This window comes from Thamnophis elegans, chromosome 1, assembly GCF_009769535.1.
Source record: "Thamnophis elegans isolate rThaEle1 chromosome 1, rThaEle1.pri, whole genome shotgun sequence".
Lineage (NCBI taxonomy): Eukaryota > Metazoa > Chordata > Lepidosauria > Squamata > Colubridae > Thamnophis > Thamnophis elegans.
In genome coordinates this window covers 154,439,805-154,458,005 of record NC_045541.1, presented here as the reverse complement: position 1 = coordinate 154,458,005, position 18,201 = coordinate 154,439,805, and the positions used below count along the sequence as shown (strand labels likewise).

The 18,201-nt window shown below is 41.8% G+C and overlaps 2 protein-coding genes across 5 annotated transcripts in view; one reads left to right on the top strand and one right to left on the bottom strand.

The window, feature by feature from the left end:
• MNAT1 (MNAT1 component of CDK activating kinase) overlaps positions 1 to 2,557 on the top strand; it is a 113,153-nt gene extending 110,596 nt beyond the window's left edge. The window contains exon 8 of the mRNA XM_032235788.1: positions 1,899 to 2,557. Within this exon, the coding sequence (XP_032091679.1) occupies positions 1,899 to 2,019 (121 nt within the window). The 3' untranslated portion in view covers positions 2,020 to 2,557. The remainder of the gene's footprint in view (positions 1 to 1,898) is intronic.
• Positions 2,558 to 3,245: 688 nt separating this feature from the next.
• TRMT5 (tRNA methyltransferase 5) lies at positions 3,246 to 18,154 on the bottom strand. 4 transcript variants are annotated; one of them, XM_032235744.1, is made up of 6 exons: positions 18,065 to 18,154; positions 15,657 to 16,309; positions 8,561 to 8,688; positions 5,294 to 5,939; positions 4,040 to 4,164; positions 3,247 to 3,844 (listed from the first exon to the last, which is right to left on the bottom strand). In XM_032235744.1, the coding sequence occupies exons 1-5, from the start codon at positions 18,067 to 18,069 to the stop codon at positions 4,088 to 4,090; spliced, it is 1,509 nt and encodes a 502-aa protein (XP_032091635.1). In that variant the 5' UTR covers positions 18,070 to 18,154; the 3' UTR covers positions 3,247 to 3,844; positions 4,040 to 4,087. The 4 variants fall into 4 exon arrangements, with proteins under 4 accessions (XP_032091625.1, XP_032091635.1, XP_032091643.1 ...); XM_032235752.1 differs by having other exon boundaries at positions 3,247 to 3,778; XM_032235760.1 differs by having other exon boundaries at positions 3,248 to 3,717.
• Positions 18,155 to 18,201: the final 47 nt, after the last annotated feature.

Sequence of the window (18,201 nt, the reverse complement as noted above, 5' to 3'; positions counted from 1 at the left end):
AAGGGAAAAATTAAGTATATAGATTACTTAGTTCTTAAAATCAGAACTCTCATCATCATAGGGTAAGAATGACTGTATAATTCCCTGGAAATGAGGGACTATGGGTAGGCATCATCTATCTTAAAGCAATTACACACACACACACACCTTCTCCCTCTCCAACTGCAATTCTCTATCCTTTCAGTACTAAGAACTTCATTAAGATATGTCAGTAAAAGCTGGCTTGCTTTATTATGCATCTTTTTGGGGAACTGTGCAGTTATAAATTAAAACATTAAACTGTTTGGGTTGTACTGGTGGTCCCATGTTTGTTCCAAACAGCAAATAGATGCTCAGAGTTTCCCAGGAGAGTGTACAAAAGGCTATGTTTGGGTTCCAGGTATATGTTTGAAATATCGAGATGAAATGACTAAACTGTTCCAGAAGCAAATTGAATCAAGATAGGCTGAATCAAAATAGCTTAATCTTGATAGTTTGCACTGGAACTATAGAACCTGGTTTTCATTGGTTATACTGGTTTTAAATGCAGTTGGCCGTCTCCTTAAGCAGGATAGTACTTTACGCTCATGGAGACAAGCATTTGACAGGGTAGAGATTTCATGTGCCACAAATCTTGTTTATAGGATAGCCCCCACTGCTTTTGTTACTCCCTTTCCGATATTTTAACCCTAATCTATATTAAAAAGAAAACCCCATTCCCAAGTAACTCCTTCTCTGTTTAATCTTTCCATCACAGCATAAACTGCAGCAGAGGGCTTAATTGGGTTCTTCCTCTGTGCTGCTCACTTCAGGTCTGAATGGTGCCAAGGGCAGAGACTACTGACTGAATTGCATTGTAAGACCAGTGGTGTGCCAAAGCCAGATCTTAAAATTTTCACTGAAGAGGGACAAGATGCAAAGTCTTTTGCCTCTGCTGGCTTTGGCAGTACCTAAGAGATCAAAGAAAGACCCACAAGTTACAGGCAAGTGAGATCCCTTATGATAGAATTAGTGAGGTACCTCTTGGAAGATAAAATTGTGGCAGCCAAGATCACTGAGCCACTATCCAAAGGCAGGAGAATGAATCAAAGACTCAGAGGATTTCTGGGAAAGGAAGTTTGGAAATTCTTGCTTCCCACCCTGTATAAAAACTATGCTTTTATACAGAGTTCCTATTTTTGATCTTTGCTGCTCTGCTTTTCTTCAATGAAATGTAGCATTTTTCCATGACATGTCTTTTGAGACTTTTTAAAGAAATAACAGAAAGTTGAAACCCTGAGAGGCAGTTCATAACTCTAGCCTTGCCACTGCTACCGTATTCAGTTGACTGAGGCCGCTGGTCTTCCAGCATGTAGCAATGGGATTTCTGAAAAGTGAAGCTGAAATTCCATCTCTCTCTTGCTTTTCTTGCATCGAGTATCTGAATTTTGGAATTCATTGGCATTTCAGCGGAAGTATCTTGGAGCTCACAAACAGAAATGCAGGTTTTCAGTTATTAGGCTTTTTCTGGCCTCGGCATAGGAACAATTATGAGCAAACCAAAACTGTAGTACTGCACATTATTGTGTAAGATGTTCAGGAAATATTAGAGAGGCATGTGGCGTGGCTGCTTTGGTGTAGAGAATTCAGTCTCTAGGCTACATAGATGAAACACCAAATTCATAGAGTTTATGTGAATTATAGCCATCTTGAATGCTCGCCAGAGCATAAAGGTCAGGTTTTAAAATAAATAAATTTAATCCAACAAGGATTCTAAATTGAGTTCAGTCTTTCCTGTCTCCAATTCCAGCCTTTTGAGAATGATTCAGTCTATAGAAATGTGTTCAGCAGTGGGACTCAGAGAAGTTGGATTTTCTTCCAATTCCCTTTGTGGAGCATGAAATGTTTCTTTGCTTAGACAATGCTGCTCTTTGTTCTAGGTATCTAAACCATGTCCGAGCTGCTTCCCCACAGGATCTTGCTGGTGGCTACACTTCCTCTCTTGCCTGTCATCGAGCCCTTCAAGAAGCCTTCAGTGGGCTGTTTTGGCATCCTGGCTAACTGGGGGGTAACAGACACCAAAGCAGAGCAAGCAAAACTCAGGTGAAAATTGTTGCCGTCTGCACTATGGCTAAATTGCATTCATCTATCCTTTTTTAAAACAACAACAACAACAACAAAAGACATTGTGAAGCCAGCCATATATTTAAATATTAAAAATTCACTAAATAGAAACTTTATTTAGAAAAAGTGGTGGCATGTATGTGTTTTTTCCCCCTTTTCTGTGGTTTGAGGATTGGAATGGGAGATGCTTTAAGTCACTCTCCTGGATGTAAATGGAAGATGTGAGCAATCATTTCATGTATTTAAGGTTTCCGAAACAGACTAGTAAAATTTTAAAAAAATAAACCCTGATGTTCTTATTGTTATTTTCTGTAGTTTCTGTCTTCTTTTCAGGTTTGTATTTGTAAAACCACCAAAATGCTGTTTTCATTAAAGCTGTATAGTGCAATTCTACTAAAAGCCAAAAGCCTTTTCTTCTCTTAAATCAGTGTCTAATGCATATGAATTATATATTTTTTTCTTCCCTGAAGCATGATACAAGAATTGGAGATACATTTTCTTCCATAATACCTTGAGTTCTGAGCAATGAAATCAGAACCACATTGGAGATTGCAACAACTATCATTCTGTAAATACGCAATTATGTATCTGGCTCTAAAAATACCAAAAACACACACAGAAGGAAGTCATAACTCTGAAACTTTGTGTACAGTTTTTTTTATAAGCTCCAACAGAATGGGCCTTTTAGAGTGACTACTGTATCATACAGTATTGCAATAGCTGGATCAATGTTTTCTGGATAAGAAATAACTGCATTAGGACATCCCCCTTTCCTTTCAATGAAAAATCTTATGATATTGGAAGAATATCACAGGTGTTTCAGAAGCAGCTTTCTGGGCTAGTGTCTACTCCATATGATACATGAAATGCTGATTATCAAATGTTTTACCATTTTAAAGACTATGTATTTAATTTGGGAAAATATTTCATGTATTTGAAGTACACCAGCTTAAATGTGCAAATTGGAATTCAGTAATTATGTAGAATCAGGAACAGAAGTACATTTAGAATTCCACAAACCAAGAATAATAGTATATCATCAGCAGGCATTAAAACTGACGAATTTTATATTTTCTTACAAAATTAAATACACATCAGCTGTTCTTGAAAACAGCAGAGCAACTGCTTTATTAATTTAGGAAATGGTAGGTTGTATTTTAAACTCTAATATGCACTTGAGTATAATTAAGCAAAATGCAAGGTGGCCTCTCTAAATGTAACATACACCTAGTTTACAAACTGCTATTTTTATTTCATATCCTGAATTCTCCCTTCCTTTGAAACAGGAGCATATAAATAATAGATTTGTGTGTGTATGAATACGGTTGCTTTTATAAACAATGAAGTGAAAAACTCATATTATGAATAAAAATGGTCCATGTTTAATAACCATTCTTTCAGCAACTGTTCCAAGTTACAATGGCACTGAACAAGGAGTCTTACACAGTCCTCAAAGTTGCAGCCATTCTAGTGTCCCATGGTCATATGATTATGATTCACATTTTTGGAAACTGGCTCACAATTATGACACTTGCAGCATCCTATTGTGATGAGACTGCCATTTGCAACCTTCATTATACTTCAAATACTTCATTGCTTTATATGTCATCTCCCTTGGTGCCTCAGGAGCTGTGGCTGGACAGAGTTCACAGAAGCAATGACATCAATGCCTTATGTATATATGGGTACTTCAAGACTGCAGAGAAATACTTCATCTTGTTAATTTAAACTTTCTCATTGGTGGGCGAATAATGACACAAGCCTGAACACAAAATATTACAAATTACGGAAAAATAGAAAATTTAATGTTCTTTAGATAAGAGAATTGACCCATATCATATATAACACAACTGAAACATAATCAATGTACAATCAGCTCATGAGTGTGCAATTACCAACTCTGAGACAGATTAGATAACTGCTATCACACAGATCAGATCCAATGTACTTTCCTCACCTTGAAAAATGGAATTAAAATTCTATTCAGTCATGATCCACATATCGCTTAGATGGTTTGATTATTTTCTTCAGTGTAATTTTCATTTGGGCATGGTCGTTTAGATGGAGGTTCTTCTGGATCATCTGCACAAACAAGTTTAAGATAATTATATCTGAATGGCAGATATATATCCATCCATCCATCCATCCATCCATCCATCCATCCATCCAAACCACATATACATCAATGGTGATGGTGATCAAAGCAATCTGGTTTCATGCACATGAGAGGCAAATCAAATCTTTCTTATGGTCATAGATTAACATAGGTGATGAGCGGCATAAAGCTAGAGGCAGATAGCAAAGACTTGCCCAGAAATGGAACAGCATTAGGAGAAGTGGTTGGAAAAAAAAGTTATAAAAGAAAATCTGATGCCAAAATTGGCAATCATTAAAATCTTTCATTCAAACTCATAATGCATAAGAATTAGCAACATACAATAAACACCCCTTAAAGTAGATATGGAAAAAAGAAAGAGAGTTTGAAAAAGAATGGATTATTTTGGTACCCACCTCCCAATGTATCTTGAAAAACCAATCCTGACATTCAAGAATCTTTTACAATGGCAGTAACTGCCCATTTCACTAAAACAGGATTTGGCCTGTCCCTTATCACTCAAATAAACCAAGTTAACAATTTATAAGTGATTGGTTTTCCACGTGACCGGTCAAAACCGCGGTCGACTAAACCGCGCCTGAATAAACCGCGTCGCTGTCATCAACAGGGCGACAACAGCAAGCGCGGAGAAAGAAGGGCGCTTTAAATAGCGCTTTGAAAGCAAGCCGATTCATCTTAAGGTAAGGGTTAGGTTTGGGGTTAGGTTAAGGGTTAGGTTTAGGGTTAGGTTAAGGGTTAGGATTAGGTTTAGGGTTAGGTTAGGGGTTAGGTTTAGGTGTTAATTTTAGGTTTAGGGTTTACAGCGTGCTTCTGTCTCCGCGCTGTTGTCGCCCTGTTGATGACATCAGCAACGCGGTTTAGTCGGGCGCGGTTTAGTCGAGCGCGGTTTTGTGGTGGAACCGTTTTCCAAATCACACAAAACCAAGCTGACTAACTAGATTATAAATTAGTGCAGTATATATGTCAGGTCAATTTGAGACAAAAGACCCATAGTGCTCTTTAGATCTAACCCATGAAATGTCCTCAATCATTTAGGTAGCAAAATTTTACTAAGTCTTCACTCACCCACATAATATTTTCCACTACTGAATTTACCTGTCGGAGAAGACAGCGGCTTGTATAACACCTCAGCTGGAAGTTGAAAACTAATGCACATCATTTCTTTATTGGGTGCCACATTTCTCACCCATTTAACAGAACAAAGACCATGTAAGGAAGTTCCCAATAAAGCTTCAACTCTTTCTTGAGCGTCTTGCGTAGGGTTATCATGTTTGGAAAAACAGTGGCAGTGCACTGTAGGAAGTTCATCACAGACTGGTTCTCCTTTCAAGAGATTCCTGAACACATCCAGGAACTCAATTGCCATGGCTGGCAAATTCATGATGATGTGTACAGAATTTTTCCATTCCTTCGACGAGAGATGCTTGTCCAGTTCTTCTTTCACTGGCCCTTTCAAGAAATTCCTGCCATCCAGATTAAAAACTTGGACTTTTTTGTCTACTTTATTTAATTTACAGTTGTGCTGGAGCCATTTGCATGATTCAGGGTTAAGGTCATTTGCAAACACTTTGCAGTTCTTCTTTGCTGCAGGGATTGCAAAAGGCCCCACCCCTGCAAAGACGTCAAAGATAAGGTCTCCTGGCTTTAAAAGGTTGACAATCCGCAAATGTTCAGTAGAGAGGCGAGGATTCCAATAGACTTTGGAAAAATCAAATTCATAGGAGATATAGTTTTCCTTAACCTAGAAGAATTCAAATGAATAGGCTGACTGTTAGGTCAGGAAGAGTTAAATGCAATGAAAGATTACATTTTTTTTAAACCAAAAATTAAAGTTCCCATTTGCAAGTTATGGAAGAATTGAGAACCATGTCCTTGCAAAAGATCAGATTGGGAATAAAGGTAAAGGTTCCCCTTGAACATGCATGCTAGTCGTTCCTGGCTCTAGGGGGCGGTACTCATCTGTTTCAAAGCTGAAGAGCCAGTGCTGTCTGAAGACGTCTCCATGATCCTGTGGCCAGCATGACTAAAGGCCGAAGGTGCAGGGAACACTGTTGCCTTCTCACCAAAGTGGTCCCTATTTTTCTACTTACATTTTTATATGCTTTCGAACTGCTAGGTTGGCAGAAGCTGGGACAAGTAACGGGAGCTCACTCTGTTACATGGCGCTAGGGATTTGAACCGCCGAACTGCTAACCTTTCTGATCGACAAGCTCAGCATCTTAGCCATTGAGTCACCATGTCCCTTAGATTGGAAATAAGGAGACCCAAATTAAGATTCATCCTCGACTATGGAGTTCACTGGATGACTTTGGCCCAAACCTGTTTCAGCCATCCAAACTTAGGTGTTATGTAACTACTGTACATTCTAGAGGAATAATCATGTGTATATTGAATGAATAATAATGTTGTCATGTCTATAAAAGTCATCTCCATTAAAGTACACAAAACACACAACCGCATAGCTCTATATCACCCTTAAGTATTTATGGTGTAAGAAGGGACAGATCCCTAGAATTACATAGCTACAATTAAGGTTTATATCACTGGTATTTTATATCAATGTGAGATCTAGTTCTCATCAGTGTAAAAAAAACACCAATTTAAAACTCTAAAAGCACCAACAACTTTCCCATTCAGAGTTTCAAGATGGCTTTTTAAAATGTTGCCTTACTTACTTAAAAGAAAAAATTCAAATCAAATAAATCTGTCACTATCTGAAGTTATGCTTCTGAAAATTAAGAATTACAGTTTGGTTTACAGCTTCTTCTGTAATATATATTTTAAATTCTTATTTTTAAAAATAAGGTAAAGATAACATACATTTATGTATGCTATCCTGCATGAGCAGTAACAATATATACTTATCATACTAATTTTGTATCAGGGAGTTGGAAATATCAATAGTATATCCTGAAGGCAAAAGCTGAGATAAATGAGAGTAATATACTAAAACAGTACAGTATAGACACCTTTTCAGAAATCTTAAATAAAAAGATCAGCCTTATATACACGAGTCCTAAATCTTATTGAAGCAATCCCCTTTGCTCATTTGCTTTACAGGTAGTTCTTGGGTTACAATGGCAATTGGGACCGTCACTAAGTGATGTGGTTATCAAAAGAGGGATCAGCCAAGAATCCCTACATAACCATAAGCGAATTAAGTCCAATCTTCCTTGAGCCGAGGTGGTGCAGTAGTTACAGTGCAGTACTGCAGGCTACTTCAGCTGACTGCTAGTTGCAGTTTGGTAGTTCAAATCTCACCAGCTCCAAGATTGACTCAGCCTTCCATCCTTCCGAGATGGGTAAAATGAGGAACTCAAGATTGCTGGGGGAGATATGCTGACTCTGTAAACCACTTGGAGATGGCTGTAAAAGCACTATGAAGCGGTATATAAGTCTTAGTGCTATTGCTAATTCTGTTGACCCTTATCTAACCCCAAGCAGGTGCTGTTAGTTGAGAATATTCCTGTGCATAGGCAGTAGCAATAAATCAGTGTGACCTTCACATGTAGACTTGATCTTTTGCACCCAGCACCAGAGACTGTGTGGGTCATTAAGAGGCCCTCACATGACAGGAGTCCAAGACAAACAGGAAAGCAGGCAAGGCTGGGGGGCAGATAGGTGCTGTAGGTGGGACAGGGCTGGAGGTGGGTGCTCTTGAAGATGGGTAGGCTGGCAGGGGCCATACACAAGTGCAAATTTACATTTTCAGGAACCATTTACAGGAGGATGAAGAGGTGCTATGATATCCCAGGGTTCTTGTACACCATAGCAGGGCTCCTTGGAAGAAAAAGTAGCAACCGAGACTTAACAAGAGTGACTTGAAACTTTCCCTGTCTGTTTTGCTTATGGGAAACTGGAAGAGATGGTTGCAAATGATAATCCTATAACTGCAAGGAAGTTGCAATACTCACAACTTCATAGATCATTCATAGGTCACCCTGTTCAGCACCATTGTAATTTTGAATGGTCACTGAATGGTGATCATAACCTGAGAACTACCTGTACTCAAACCAAATGAATGAATATTAAATAAAGCAATCGTGAAGAAGGAAAAAAAGATCTAAACCAGAATGTATTTCTGCAATAATTCAACTATACGTGTCTGTGTGCATGGACATTACATAAATTCAGCCACTAGTAAGCTATATTCCTTTTACTAGAACCTTTTAATCAGAGCTGCAATTTTATTCAGCCTAGACAAGGATATCTGAAAACACAGATTGCAAACTCTATGGAATAGTGAGGCAGACAAGAAATCATAATCTAACGTTCAATAATGTCTGTTTCTTGCTCTGCTTGTATCTTCATGTTAAGAGCATTCTTTGTGCTAGAATAAAATACAATGGAAAGTCTCAGTACCTTTGTTATCATGTTGGCACCATCTCCTGCTAGTAGCTCCATTTCAAAGTTTCGATACGTGCTGTCTATAATATTGATTTTATTTACAGCACAGGTTATTCCTTGATTTTTGTCAACGATAACATGTCCTGAAAGAAAGTCATGCAAAAAACCCCACACCCGACCATTTAATAACTAAGATAAAAGTGGTAAGCAAAGTATAAAAAACCTGTTCCATGAAATGAATTCTTCATTTCTAAACAAAGAAAGGTCATCCTCTCTATAGTTCTTCCCCAGAGGCTGGATGGTATTGTCCTTGCAAGGGATGTGGCCCGACCATCTCTCTTTGTCTCTAAGGGAAGCTCCCTAAAACTACTTCCTATGGAACTGCCAAAATGCTTGTTTCTGAAATCTTTTAACATTATATTCTTCCCTATACAGAACAAACTTACAATTTAACATCCATTTTTCCTCATTTTGGGAAGTTTGTTACATGGTTAAGGGGCAAAACGGTATGTTAAGCCTAACAAAACATGGTGCCACCCTCAGTCCAATTAGATTAGGAGTGTCAAACTCAATTTCATTGAGGGCCACATTTGACCTCGGGGGCATGGCCAGTTCAATATCACTTGTATCAGGGTGACTGTGGTGGCCTGAGCGCTCTGCCAGCGAAAATGGGCTCCTGAGCTCCATTTTCGGCTGCAATGGTCTCCTGCAACCCTCTGCCAGAGAAAACGGAGATCAGGAGGGCTGCCCACGACCCTTGCAAGCTCCATTTTCACGGCAAAGCCCCTTGGGCCAGTACTTCACTGTTTACAGGGTGGCCCTATGGGCCAGATCTAAGCACACCCCCAGGCCTTGAGTTTGACACCCCTGAACTAGATTATCCTTCGGTGCAATATTTCTTTATTTTAAAGAGATATTAGAGAGGAATCGTAAAAAGGCAGCAAAAATGGAAAAAGAGAAATGGCTAGAGAAGATGGGAAACTTGGTCTCTATTTTTTTTATAAAACAAAACTTGTATACCCTCTTAAATATTTGAGTGCATTATTCAAAAATTTGAATCTATATTATCTAAGTGCATTTTTATTCAACAGAAAACTTCATTAAAGGGAAAGGAGGGGGGCTTTTCCCATACAGATCTACTCTTTTGTCCTTTCGTCTATATAGCATAGAAAGAACTGCCAAACCATTCTTGACTCAGTAGAGGAAATATCAACCAACGACAGGGAGACTGGAATGATCAAAGGGGAAACAGAGAGACATTGAGCAGAGACCTGTGATTATTGCCAGTATACAGCCACTGGGACTGCTGAAAGGAGGAAGCTGGCATTTTGCCAACTGACAATTTTGGATAGTAACAAGAATTAGGATGTAAAAACATCAGAGCAGAACTCCCATGTAAAAGTCTTTGAAATCCTGGCTTTTCCCCAGAGGTTGGTTTAGAATAAGTGGTGACCCTTGGGGGGGGGGGGGTTTGCATGTTAATTTTAATGTATTTTCCTCTGGATGTATATAATTCCTTATCTTTTATCTTGGTTCCTGCTGTTTATAATTTTGCATGCCACCCAGAATGGGCGTTGGTTCTTACCTGATACGCTCATTCTCTGTTGAAGTGGAGACAGCAGCCAGACTGGGTTTATTCTGTCCAGTAACCAATTGGACTGAGTCTACACTTATGATGTCATTGGGTCCTTGTGGCTCCTCCCCAGTTCAGACGAAGGAAAACTGTAGACTCAAGTGAGAATTGTGAGCAAAAACGTACATGTGTCAAGTCCACATCCTCTGTTTTTCTCTCTCTCCTCCACACCAAAAAAGTTCTGAATTGCGGGATGCACGCCATGGTGGGGCTGGCTGCTGTCTCCACTTCAACAGAGAATGAGCGTATCAGGTAAGAACCAATGCCCATTCTCCTGTGATTGTGGAGACAGCAGCCAGACTGGGACGTACCAAAGACTGGGCTGTCCACTAGGGTGGGGATACTAAAGTAAGTCCGTTAAGGCACAAGCACTTGTTACAGCACCCTGTGCCCAAAAGCTGCATCAGCCAACAAATATTTGTCTAACTTGTAATGACGCATGAAGACCGTGGGAGACGCCCATGTGGCTGCCCGGCAGACTTCTTCCAATGTGGCTTGCGTGGACCAAGCAGCAGTTGTCGCAGCACTACGTGTAGAATGAGCTGTAATGTTTAGAGGAACCTGCAAAGACTGAAGTTCATAAGACAGTTTACTACAGGCTCTGATCCACCGCCCCAGACACGACGACGAAGCCTTGTTATCCAAGGAGACCTGGCGAAAGGATATGAAGAGCGCTTCCGAGTGGCGGAACGAAGCGGTGTGGTCAATGTAGATCTTGAGGGCACGTCATACGTCAAGAGTGTGCCACTTACACTTCCTCTCATGACGAGGAGACGGGCAGAAATCAGGCAAGGTTAACTCTTGACCTCTGTGGAAGCAGCTATTCACTTTGGTATGAATGTCAGCACCTTTGTGAATACCCTGGGGGCCGAGGATAGTCCGAACGGAAGAGCTTGGTACTGGAAGTGCCTCCCCCCATAAGAGAAATGGAGATATTTTCGGTGGTCTATGAAGATGGGAATATGAAGGTAAGCTTCGGCTAAGTCTACCGACGTGAGGAAGTCACCTTTCCTGACTCCCTGCAGGATGGTGTGCAGAGAATGCATTTTGAACCGCCGATAGACAATATGGCGGTTCAACGATTTTAGATCCAAAATTGCTCTCCATCCCCCTGAATTCTTTGGTACCACAAACAGGCGGGAATAAAAACCTTGCCCTTCCTGATGGGGAGGAACCGGTTGGATGGGCTGGATCTCCAACAGGTGCTGAACGGCCTGTTCCATCAGTGCCCTCTTGCGAGGACACTGAGAGACCGGGCAGGGCATGAAGTGTTCCTGGGGGATGGAGAGGAATTCCAGCACGAGGCCAAATTTGACAGTTTTGAGTACCCAATTGTCTGTTGTGGTCTCTTCCCAGCGTTGGGCAAAGAACGCCAGGCGGCCTCTGATCGGAAGAGTGTCTAGAGAGTCATTTTTGTCGTGAAAATTGGCGGTTGCTTCCTCCACGGTAAAACTTCTTGGGGTGGGGGTGGGGAAACGCTGTGCATTTCTGTTACATCTGTCCTGGTGAGATCCCTGTCTGGGAGTGTAGGACTGATGTTGCGGATGGGAGAATAATGTTTCCTCGGCCAAAAGGGCAACCTCCTGTAGTAAGGAGTGGGACAACTATCCTGTTTTTTATAGATGGATGAAAGGACCTTGCACTTGTCTTTAGATTCTGTGAGGTACGAACATCTGCCTGCCATGGCTTGAGCCAAAGCAGATGCCTTGGCTTTGGAAGCGAACCTGGCAGTATTGAGAGAAGAATCAGCCGCATATTTAACGGCTGCCCTAATCTTGTTGAGGTCCCTATGTGATCTAGTGTCAGTAGGAGAAATGTGCTCCTGAAGCTGTTCAATGCAGACTAGGGCTGCTCTAGAGAAAAAGGAAGTGGCAGTGGAGGCTCTAATGGCCCAGGCCCCTGCCTGATATTTTTTGACTAAGATTTCATCTGACCTTTTCTCCTCAGGCTTGAGGACCTCTTCAGGGGCTCCAGAGACCACAGTAGGGGATGAAACCGGTACGTCCACTGGGGAAGACTCAAGGAATTGGTGAATTCTGGTGCAATGTTATAGAGACGTTTGTTGAGGTTGGTTCGCTATGGACCCGTGCCCGGGGACTCCCACTGCTTCTGGATCACGTTCAGGAAGATCTTGGGAACAGGGATCACCTCCTTTTCCACAGTAGGTTTGGTGAATGGGGTACTGGGACCCTCAGTTGTAGCCAGTTCTGCTGTTTTTTCCTATGAAGTAGAAGCTGAAGCAGAAGATGGTAAGTTAGCAGCTTTAATGGCCTTAAGCAGTAGTGAGTTAAAATGCTCTATTTTAAATAATGTGGCAAAGGCCAGGGCATCTGGAGTGGCCACCTCGTCGTCAGACAGATCTGAATCCCGCAGATTATCTTGTTCATCACCGAGGCCTGAGAAGTAGAAGCAGAGGGATCAGGTTGTTGAGCAGCCTTCGATTTATGCTTGTGGCTATGTGATGGAGCAGGTTGGGGGCACTGTTGTAGGCCAGCAGCCATGATCTGTTTGATGGTTTTAGCAATGATGGTTGTCATAACTGCAGAAGAGGTGTACATGGTTTGGGGAATACCATGCGCCATAGGGAGGGAAGCCTGCTCAAAGGTGCGTTCCCTATTGAGAGGGACATTAAAGAAATTGCCTCTGTTGTCAGGTTCTATAGAAGAAGAGAACTCAGAAGAAGACAATTCCCCATCTGAATCTGCCAGTGAAGGGCAAGGGCCCATGGGAGGCAAGACAGGTGGATCTGGGGAGACAACTTGGAGACCCTTGGGAGGAGGGCTGGGCAGTTAGAACTTGCTGTTTTTGGGCCCTCTGAAAATCTTTCTCAAGAGCCTTCTGCCTTCGCTCTTCTGCCCTGGTAGTGGCTTTAGAGACCTTGGGATTTACCTCTGAGGAAGGAGCCTCTTTGGCTTGCCTCTTCGCCCTGATGGCCCTGCCTCCTCTAATCCTCTATCTGTAGACACAGCTTGGTCAGCCATCTCCCCCGACATAGATCAAGCCACAATAAAGATAGGCAACAGTCTCACCCGTTTGATGGCCAGGCGCTTCTGATCTGGTCCACCTGGAATGATCCTGGATCGCTGGGCACTTGTAACAGCTGCTGCAGAGTTTGTGCCTTTTTTAAAGTGTCCAAAATGGCCGACTGTTTTTCTTCCGAGGCTTTTCCAAGCCTCAAAATGGCCACCGCTATCTTCGCGGGCTTTTCCGACCTGCAAAATGGCCACTGACACGCAAAGTGGCCGGGCGCTCCACAGAATGGCCACCAACCTCCCCTGGAATCACTGCGCGCAAAAGGGCTGGTCGCGTGTCTCCTCAAGTCCAGGAGCGCCTAGAGTCCAGGAGCGCCTTGGAGAAACAGCTATGGAGCCGTAGCTCATGAGCTGGCCAATCTGACTGCAAGGCAGGCTTCCTGAGTGAACTCGTGGCCGCAGGCAATCAGAACGGCTGAAGAAAGGCAGCTTGGAAGCAGTTTCGAATTTCCCTCCAATTTGGTCAGAAGAAAATAATGATTTAAAAAGCCAATTTAAAGGAAGTGTTTTTGAAAAAAATCGCCAATTAATGCTATAAAGCTAAAATTTGGAGGAGAGATCAATTCTCACTGCTAGTCCTGGTTGGACTGAGTCTGAACTGGGGGAGGAGCCACAAGGGCCGGATGACATTGTAAAGTGTAGACTCAGTCCAATTGGTTACTGGACGGAGTAAACCCAGTCTGGCTGCTGTCTCCATCATCACAGGAGAATCTTTATGGTTCACAAATTTTGATAAATATAACACACTACCTCTTTTTTTCTTTTGCATTATGCAGACATATTACCTCTTTTATATTACGCAGAGACCATCCCTCAGGTTGTCTGGGCCTTCTGAAGGGATAGGGAAGGGATAAAACCTTATGCTTGGCATTCTGTGGATGCTGCTGGAATCCTCCTCCTGAGCTTACCGTGCCATGAAATCACTACACTGTGACTTCCACACACACCTCTGCCATTCCATACACCATTCCACTCCGTCAGCCCTTCCCTGGCTGCCGAGAAATAGGGGATGCAACCACAAGACAAGGCTGAAATACAGTTGCTTTCAACGCTTTTAAACTGACAAAACTGATGGAAACGTTTTATCCAAATCAATCGTGCCTAAGATTGCAGAAAGAGATGCACTGTTGCTTTCAACCACAGCCAAAAGTCAAGCAAAAGACGCAGTTCTATGACTTCATATTTAAACTCAGGGAAACTGAATATTCCATTTATTCTTCCAGGTTCTGTTGCATTCTACTCAACTCTAGGAAGATAACAGCTCAGCAGCTGCACTCATACTCTTCAGGCAGAAGGTCACACATTTCGATTTCCCCAGCATCTTTATTTAAAAGGATTGGTTAGCAGCTGACGGGAAAAGACCTCTGCCTCCAATTTTAGAAAGCTAGATTGACAGTCTGAGCTGATACAAAGTACCTTCCTTTTTAAAAAATGTGTAAACCATTGAAACTGACCTTGCTTTAAATTAAATTCTGTATCACATATTGTGCTAATTTATGCACTAAGTTACACATCAGTATCCTTTACAAAATAGAATAGAATAGAATAACAGAGTTGGAAGGGACCTTGGAGGTCTCCTAGTCCAACCCCCTGCCTAGACAGGAAACCCTATACCATTGCAGACAAATGGCTATCCAACATCTTCTTAAAAACTTCCAGTGTTGGAGCATTCACAACTTCTGGAGGCAAGTTGTTCAAGAGATTAATTGTTCTGTCAGGAAATTTCTCTTCAGTTCTAAGTTGCTTCTCTCCTTGATTAGCTTCCACCCGTTACTTCTTGTTCTATCCTCAGGTGCCTTGGAGAATAGCTTGACTCCCTCTTCTTTGTGGCAATCCCTGAGATATTGGAACGCTGCTATCATGTCTCCTCTAGTCCTCCTTTTCATTAAACTAGACATACCCAGTTCCTGCAGCCATTCTTCATATGCTTTAGCCTCCAGTCCCCTAATCATCTTTGTTGCACTTCTCTGCACTCTTTCTAGAGTCTCCACATCTTTTTTACAAAACTGAATCCAGTATTCCAGGTGTGGCCTTAACAAGGCATTATAAAGTGGTATTAACACTTCACATATCTTGATTCTATCCCTGTTTATGCAGCCTAGAACTGTGTTGGCTTTTTTGCCAGCTGCTGCACACTGCTGGCTCATATTTAAATGGATGTCCACTAGGATTCCAAGATCCCTCTCACAGTTACTACTATTGAGCAAAGTGCCACATATATCATACCTATACATTTTGTTTTTCTTTTCCTAAATGCAAGATTTAAAAGCAAAGGTTTATCGCTGCTGAACTATATAAAACACCTTACCTTAGTTAGGCATTGACAAGATCAAATGATTTTTATCTAGTTTTAAAACATTAGCCTGATTATCTCTTTAGAAACTGTTAAAAAGCATTTTTACAGGGTTTTTTTTGGATTACACAGGAATTCCTGACCATAACCTACCAATTAAATGTTTATAAGGCAGCTGATGGCTTCTCAGATTCATGTGAGCAATATGGCCAATTCTGCTAAAGGCTGTGGTGATCTCCTGGCCTTCAGGTAGCACTGCTTTCAGAATTTCTTCTGTCTTGAAATTATCATAAGTGAGTTCCATCTTGTACTTGACTACTTCAGGGTTAATACCAAGGCTTTTTAAGATCTGCTGCTCGGATTCACCCAGAGAACCGTCAGCAGATATTTTATGTGGGTCTAACAAAATGTACTTTCTGTTTTCATCGTCGGGGTCTTCAACGACTCTCTTGAGACCTGGTCGCTTGAGTAGTACTCCTTTAAGAGACTTCAGCAGATTGCTTGTTACGTCTTTGTTAACTAAAAGAGCTGGGATGATAATATCATTTTTGAAAGCAGTTTTGTCAAGGGTGGTCATTCCACGTACTCTGGGATGCGGCAAGAATCCATCAAGGTCAGGTTTTTTATCAGCCATGTCCTGCAGGGTGAAGAAACGTTGTCTTTGACTTTGAATTTTTGGAAGATGTTCAGGCAATCGATTAAAAGACCAGTTCCAAAGCATCCACAGTGTTGGAAATAATGTTTCTGATCCAAAATACTTCACTTTCGGGAAGCAAGGGAATAAGCTTTTGAATTGCCTTAAAAATCTAAAAGAAAAAGTGTTTATTTTTAGATATTACTCAGAGAAAAAGTACAAGTTTGCATGTCTGTACGGCACTCATAAACTATTTGTATAAGAAAGTCTAAACCCAACTTTAGGTTATGCAAGATTTGATGTAATAGCAAACTTCACAGAAGATTGATCAAAAAATCATACTCACTCATTTTAGGTGTCTTTAGTGCTGTCTCAGCTTGGGGATTTTCTTACAGACACCATCAGCACTAATGATGCTACCTAGTTTGATACTGACTGAAACATTTGCAAGAAAACCACCAAGCTCAGAGAGCACCAAAGACCACAGAGTTCTACCCTGAGCTAAAAATATTCTCTTCTATTCTCTTGGAAGTTCCCTACTAGCCATAGCTTCCTTTCTTTATCCAAAGTGGCAAATCATGATTACCATGTTCAGAACAAGCCAAACTTCTAAACCAAGTTTGAAGGATGGTTTAAAATATTGGCTTGTTTTAGACCTTATAGTCATAATTTTGGTAATCCCAAAATTACAGTTAAAGGGTTTCTGGTAAGAGAAGGTAAAATAAAATATTCTCCTACACCAGGAGTGTCAAACTCGCATCATCATGGCATCATCACGTGGCGTATCGGGACTCCCCCCACCTTTGCTAAACTGGGTGGGGGCGTGGCCAGACAGACTTGCTCTACACAAACAAAAAACTTGCTCATATTGACTTAATAAACATTTTTCTGTTAAAAGAAATGTAGTCCTTGCTTAATGTTCATTTGTTCAGTGATTGTTTGACATTATGATGGTTATAAATGAACAGACTTAGAACCAGTCCTCAAACTTCTGGTCCCTGCAGCACTCCATAGTCCCATGAACAAATCTGGGTGAACATGGGTCTACTCACATTTACAACTGACTTTTGGTAACCACTTTTGTTACCAGCTACCCCTTCAACCTGACCCTACCTACCTCCATTGAGCTTGGGCGCCTCGCACACTACTGTACTAGTTGGGGCCTTCTTACATGCCTCCTTTTGCCTCAATTCAGCCAGGGCTTCTCTCATGCACCAGCCAAGTCTTCTCATGTGCGCTGGCCAGAGCCTCCATTCATGTGCTGGCCCAACTTCTGTACCCAGTTTCATGATCAGATACCAACTTAAATTATTTGAGTTCTCAAAACATGGGTAAGCTTGAAATCAGACAAACTATCTATAGCATCAGATACAATAGTGCAGGTAGTCCTCAATTTACAACCATTCGTTTAGCAACCAGTTACAATGGCACAGAAAAAAAATGATTTATGGTTTTTTTTTTCACACTTATGACCATTGCAGCATCCCCATGATCATGTGATCAAGATTCAGCTGCTTGAGAACTGGTTCATATTTATGATAGTTGCAGTGCCCCACGGTCATGTGATCATCTATTGCAACCTTCTCAAAGGTGCTTTTGCAAAGAGCCTTCTACAATCTGGTGCCCCCACTATGCATTATAAGCCAGACAGAAGAACGCTGTTTTAACCACCGATTTCTCCCTTCGGGCAGGGTTTAATTTCAACGCTCCCTCCAAATTTGATCCCTTTGGAGTGTCTCTTGCAACACGTGCAACGTGCATCTGCCTTCCTTTCGGAGAAAAGCGACTCTGCAAAGAGGAAAAGGACGGTCTGCAGAGGAGAGCTCGACGTGGGTTCCTCGTATTCAAAACCCCAATTCCCCCTCTCGTGCCCCCTATTGAAACGAGGGCAGAGAAAAGAGGCTCTTCCCGCCTCCCCCGGCCTCACCTCATGCCGGCCTGGCGCCGCGTTCCCTTCGCTCTTTCCCCCCAGAGCAGCCCGGCCTTCCCGGCCTCATCATCACCCGTCGCCGCCGCGAAGGGCGGAAGGGGGCGGTGCGGCCCGGCCTTCCCGCCCTCAGACTG